Source organism: Haplochromis burtoni, unplaced genomic scaffold, assembly GCF_018398535.1.
Source record: "Haplochromis burtoni strain Fernald_Lab_line unplaced genomic scaffold, NCSU_Asbu1 Contig_15, whole genome shotgun sequence".
In the NCBI taxonomy this organism is placed as follows: domain Eukaryota; kingdom Metazoa; phylum Chordata; class Actinopteri; order Cichliformes; family Cichlidae; genus Haplochromis; species Haplochromis burtoni.
Window position 1 is genome coordinate 1115685 of NW_024582376.1, and position 6411 is coordinate 1122095.

Here is a 6411-nt window from a genome sequence, read left to right on the forward strand (position 1 = left end):
CAGCCGCTAACAGCAGGGCTGCTTGAGACCGTTAGCCGAACTGACTCACTCTGCAGCCTGAATACACACACACACACACACACACACACACACACACACACACACACACACACACACACGCGCTTCATATTGTATCCCCTTCAAATCGGTGGAATGCTGACTGACCTCTTGACTGGTTATAGCTGCAGGAGTGACTCAAACAGGAAAGCGTGATCTATTCGTCTGTGCGTCAGTGTTCCTACCAAGAACTTTAATGACTTTTTTTCCTCAATTTGACTACATGCTGTTGTATAGAAGACCCGAAAGTCTTTCACTATTACACCAAACGCATCTGTGCTTGCAGGAAAAAGCGAGGCCGTCTCGTCTTACCTTCAGTCATGAAGTAGGGGATGCGAAACCTTCCCTCTAGTACTCTCTGCCGGAGGTCAGGCAGAGTGGGCCCATCAAATGGCAATGCACCACACACTAGCACGTAAAGCACCACCCCCATACTCTGGAGACATGAAAAAATGGACACACAAGAAAACAAGGTGAGGATAGGAGTGAAGAACAACCAGTAGATTAATCAATCTTAGGTATGTAAATGTAAACAACTCAGACACACATGTCCCACTAAAGCACGAGTCCACACACACGACCTTACGGTAAATGATTGCAATATAGAGGAGGCTACAAACTGTGGTTGGGAAATCACATTACACGTAACCGCAGAACGACATGACAGGAACCAAACCTGCTGACTGTAAGAAATCAAAACTTTGTGTCCACTAATATATGAATACATAACGTTTTCAGAAATGAGTTGCATCCGATGACTTCACGTGGCTTACTAAAGCAAACGGTGCTTAAAATCTCAGCAACAGAGCTGAGAAGATATTACAGGGAAATTCAATCCACGGGTATGCAGTTACAAGGAATTATTAAAAACAAAGTGTTAAAGAGATGTCCGATTTATGCAATCAGCCATTTTACCCAGATATCCAGCTGCGGGCCTTCATACTGTTGTCCCTCAAAGACCTCTGGAGCAGCATAGGGCGGGCTGCCACACCATGTGGCCAGAGGCTTCCCGGGCTGGAAAAAGTTGCCAAATCCAAAATCTGCAGAAGGCGAAACATCAGGGCGGTAAGTAGATTAAAGATAGTTTCAGACATTTAGGCTTGTAGAGTTGGTAATGGCACACAGAAATCCTGCTGTTGTCCAGCAGTTTCTGCCCTGTGACCGTAAAAGTAAAAAAAAAAAAAAAAAAATGTTTTAAAAAGAGTTCAGGCTCTTAGAGACCATAAACAGTGTGGATGTGATATGTTGAAATGGGAAAACTATAAATTATCAAATTCAGCATGAAGGCACAAAACTCAGAGTAGCAGTTCATAGTTTTGTGTCTTCATGCAAGTTCTGTATAACGCAATGTTTAATCCACATATTTGTACATTTACGAAATGGACCTTTGTATGAGGTAACCTCCCCTGGAGGCTGACATGAGGTAATTGGTGCTGTTCTCTGATTGGTTCCCTCTAGAATGGCTAAAAGTCCGATTTTAATCATCAGAAGAAAAGAAAAAGGGGAACAAATGGACACAAAATAAATTTGAAGTTCATGTCTGCCTTTCATTAGCATCCAACTAAATGCTGCAGCATAATCGGACAAATTGCACTGAGCCAAGATGTGTGCCTGCAATCACTCAGCTAACCTACTTTCTTATGAGTCAATATGACTTTCACCTATGTTCTCTTCTTCTCATCCCTCAGGTCCTCTCAACTAACAGATTCAGATCTAATTCAGTTTATACAAATAAAAAAAATAGCTTCTTAGTTTTGAGAATTTGATTTTTATTTATCAACTTGGAGACTGGATTGACTTTTTAATACTCTTTGCTCTATCAAAAAAAAAAAAAAAAAAAAAAGAGTAACGTAAAAATAACAATGGATAAATAATTTCATGCTTAGTTGGTTCATTATCAATGGGAAGGCGTCACGGAGCCTGACGGCCACAGGAGCAGACAATCACGCTCACTTAGCCCTCCACCCCCACCGTTTTTCCATAATTCGAAACAGTTACATAAACACCAAAAATGTATTGCAAAACAAATAAATAAGAGATTAAAAAAAAAAAAAATTTCTGGCTTACATAATGGGGCTGGAGGTGATGTGGGTTCACACACACATGCAAAGACACAAACAACACAATGAGCAGTGTGCGACCCAAACCCCCTATTCCTCAACACGATCCTTTGCAGTTCATGTAAAAGAAACTATCGACCAATTTAAGCCAAATTCAAACTGATGAGACAATCAGAACGGATCATGTGACTTTTAATTACCAACAAATTTGTATTTTTTGCTGTGTCAGCTCCATGTCTTCAGAGAATTGTGCTAACACAATTTTCTCTAAAGTTCAGGTTTTTTTAACTTTGTTGTTTTCTTCACAAAAATCAAAACCAGACCAAACCAAGTATCCATTTCTAACTTTAATAGGTGAGAGGTATTTTCGGCTGCTCCCTTATTTCCCGAAGGGTCGACACAGCGGATGGATCCGCATATTTGATTTGGCATAGATGTTATACCCTTCCAGAAACCCCTCCCGGGCTTGGCACCAGCACTTTGGAGTGCACTAACTTATGACCTCCGGAGGCTGGGTCTGTCTCTCCTCCTGATCTCACGCTGGGGATTTTTGTGCAAACTCTCACAAATAAGCTGGACAGACCTAGTTTTTAGAATCTTTATGACTCAGTCAGATTTAGAACGCTAGAAACACAATGGTAAGTAAATTATTAGGGGTTTCGCTTTTTTCTGTGTAGTGACAAATTGTTTTAGTGTTAAAAACTGAGGCTGTGTGGGTGTACAGAGGTCTGATAGTCAAGAGTTACATCATAAAATGTGATCAGACTGGCCATTTCTACAGCAAACATTGCTGCATGGTGCCTCTAAAAGGCAAAATGCTTAAAAATAAAGAAGACGATGAAGAATCCAGGCTGTCAAATGTTTTTTTGTTTTTTGCACACACAAGGAAAGCTGCAGTAGATTATAGCTTAAATACCTGTAGGAATCAAGTTTAAGTAATTAGCAAAGGGTAAACTCGTGAACAGAGCTGAGCGGCTCTTTGAGTGTGTACGTGAGTGTGTGTAGTCGAACCGTTTAATTACTGCAATGCAGGTAGCAGCAGGTGCGGCTGGAATAAAATGAGAGCTAAAGCAGCGTGACACTGTGGGTTTATTACAAGTATGTTTGCTGTCTGACGCTGCTGCGAAGGTGAGATGCGAGATGTGAGATGCAGGCAGAGCTGAGCGGAGCAGTGCAGCTGGTTTATCGTCAGAAGCTGTGACCCATTTCATGGAGCTGAATACTGAACAGACTGGTTGACGTCAAACACTCCAGCATGCTGCAGGCTACAAACAGCAGTCCCAGCTCTACAGAAAGGGCGGGGCACGAGCGGGCGTGTGTCGCGCACGGCAACATTAACATAATATTAGCTAAAAGATTACAGGCAAGAACCTATGAAGCTTTATAAGACTGCACGTGTAAAACAAAATAAGAGTATGATGATGCAGTTAGAGGATGGCACACTTGTACTTAAGCAGTATGGAGCATCAGTAAACTTGTGGCTGCAGCTGCTTTTCTTTATCCTCCTTTTTCTTCTAGATCAGGTTTTCCAAAACACTGAACTGGATTCTTGAACCTACTTATTGCTTCCTTCCCCTGCAACATTTTTCACCCTTTAACTTTCCTCCCATGATTAAACTTGATGAATTGAAGTGAAGCATGTTGTAAGTTTCTATGTAGCAAGTAAAGAAAATAAAATTTCTTCCTTCAACTTACTTCAAAGTTGAAATTTTGAGAATTTGACATACACTGCAAAATTTGGTGTGCTCTCCTCGGCTCAGCTGGGAGAACAATCTTAATTATGCAGCTATTAGACTTTTCATATTTTTTTACATTGTTATTAATTTAATGTTTAATATTAATTAAACAGATTCTTGTCAAAAAGCATTTAGAGTGGTGATTCTGATCTGGAGGTAGACATGAAACACCTTTAGGGTGTGGTGCACTTTTAGCAATGTCATTGTGGATACTTCAAATAATGAAGCTGCAAATAGCTGCTGAAAGCCTTTTAGTGATATGACAACATGTATTGGATAATGTGATCAAAACACGTGAAGTGAATAAAGCTCAAAAACAGGAAATGTATACACTGCATTGTACACGTGCATTTCCCCGCTTAACCACAATGGCGGCGTTCTCGCCTACTCTGAACCAGCAGCCTATGCCTGCTTTTGTTTTTGTTATTCCTCCTCCTCTCTTTCCATTGCTTTCAATCTGTCAACTCGAATGTAAAGGGGCTGTTTGAAGTGAAAACATTAAGGGCACTCCCCGCTGCTCCTGTTCCTCTTTCCTCTGCAGCCACCAGGAGAATGACCTTTCTTTGACTGACCGCCTGTTAAGGTACATACAGACTGACCAGAGGTGGCCTTTAGAAGCCACCACTGGACTGAAGAGAAAAACCCAGAAGCATTGGCACTTTGTCTGGATGTACACATTCAGAGTAGTGCCAAAATGGATAGCCAACAAATAGAAAAAGAGTTGATTATGTTAAGATTTAATTAGCCGTTTATTTTAACAAACGAAAATACCAAACACTTGCTCAACTGCTCATTAATGCAAATATGTAATCAGCCAACCGCGTGGCAGCACCTCAGTGCCTTTAGACACGTAGATGTGGTTGTGGCTCCTTCCTGCCTTTTATAAACAGTTCACGCTGATGGTAGCGGTGTAACAGTGTACTCCAATAGGCTTCATAATCACCAGATCTCAATAGAGCACCTTTGTGATGTAGTGGAACAGGTGATTCACATCATAGATGCAGCTGGAAAAATCTGCAGTAGCTGCGTGATGCTACCGTGTCAATATGGACCAAGACCCACGAGGACCGTTTCCAGCACCTTCTTAAATCTATGCCACGAAGAAATAAAGCAGCTCTGAAAGCAAGAGTGCAACCTGGTACTAGCAAGGTATACCTAATGAAATGTCTGACGAATGCATGTCAGGATTCAGAAAGGCTAAATCGGCTTCTGATTGACAGTGAGTGTGTGGTCAGTTAAAAATACCTTTCAACCTCTATTTTAAACCTATACAACCACTGCATTACAATTAATGTTTATTAATATAAATATTAATTTAATTTTAATCTTTTTTGTTAATCTTGGAGACCCATTTACAAAATAACATTTAATAACACAATAACTAAGATTTTAAATAAAAAGAAATAACAGAAACACAATTAAAAGCAAGATAAAGTGTAATTTTCCCAAACTACTTAAGCAACGTTTTCTTTAGAAATCAGTCTCACGACCTTCATTGTTTCGATTCATATTGTGACTACAGACTGTATTTCACCAATATAACTTGTCCTTGTACGGAAGATTACACAAGATGCACAGCCCTGCTTAAGGCTGTGAAGAAGGCTCGTCTGGTTGTTACTAAACTAAGGACATTTTATGAACAAACTAATGGGTCAATCAATAGCACCCTGATAGCAGAAGGCCAAGCACATTTTCCCTTAAGATCTGAAAATAATCTGATTACTTAACAAAACATAACCATTACCTTTCAGCACGAGTATAAAAAACAGTACATCTATAACTCTCTCGACACGAGTTGATCCCATGTACAGTGCAAATCTGACACCTGTACTCATCCAAACTTCATGTGCCATTTACCAAACTTGTCCGAGCATGTTGTAGTCAAGAGGAGCACGGCGTGTACCTTGGAGATGATGTCCTCCCCAGAGAAATTTTCACTAATCACAAGCCAGGTAATGTTCTGTTCATTGTTTTCCTGCTTCAAATCTAATCTGCTGTGCGGACAATCAGCTGTGAGTCAGACATGTTTGTGAAAATTACTGCTCGGGTAATAACATCTCCAGGTTATCATCTTGGACCCTTCTGAGAAACCGTGGACAGGATGATGCGAGTAATGATGCAACGAAAACAGTTATTCTGTAGTTCTGTCCGCTTTGCCCTTTTCTGGTATCAGAAGAAAGAAAATAGTGCATTTATCACACCCATAAACAAGGATTTGATTCAACTACCTGAAGCTGATGATATGAAGTCCTTTGAGGACAGGAAGCCATTTCCTTCTCTACCACATATTCAAGGTCTGGTATCCTTTCACACTCGTATTTTTAGCTGCTCTCATGTGATCAGCTCACCTTAGATGGATTTCAGTATCAGCTCTGAATTAAGCCTCAGATAAACCTCAGACTCGCTCATAGCATGGTACTAACTGAAGGCCTGCCACCCTGCTATGCACGCTCCTTATCATTCTTCCTTCATCCCCTTATCCGATACTCTGTCTCCAAAGTAGCTAGTCAATCCCATCACCCTAGCTCCTCTTCTATTAAACCTAAGAACGTCCCTGC

General features: G+C 40.7%; 1 protein-coding gene across 4 annotated transcripts in view; it reads right to left on the reverse strand.

Annotated features, from left to right (window-relative positions):
- sik2b (salt-inducible kinase 2b) overlaps window positions 1-6411 on the reverse strand; it is a 44990-nt gene that overhangs the window by 15551 nt on the left and 23028 nt on the right. For all 4 annotated transcript variants that reach the window (XM_014330159.2, XM_005915820.3, XM_042218083.1 and 1 more), the window contains 2 exons: window positions 973-1097; window positions 370-493 (listed from right to left, as the gene is read on the reverse strand). In XM_014330159.2, the coding sequence (XP_014185645.1) occupies window positions 370-493; window positions 973-1097 (249 nt within the window). The remainder of the gene's footprint in view (window positions 1-369; window positions 494-972; window positions 1098-6411) is intronic.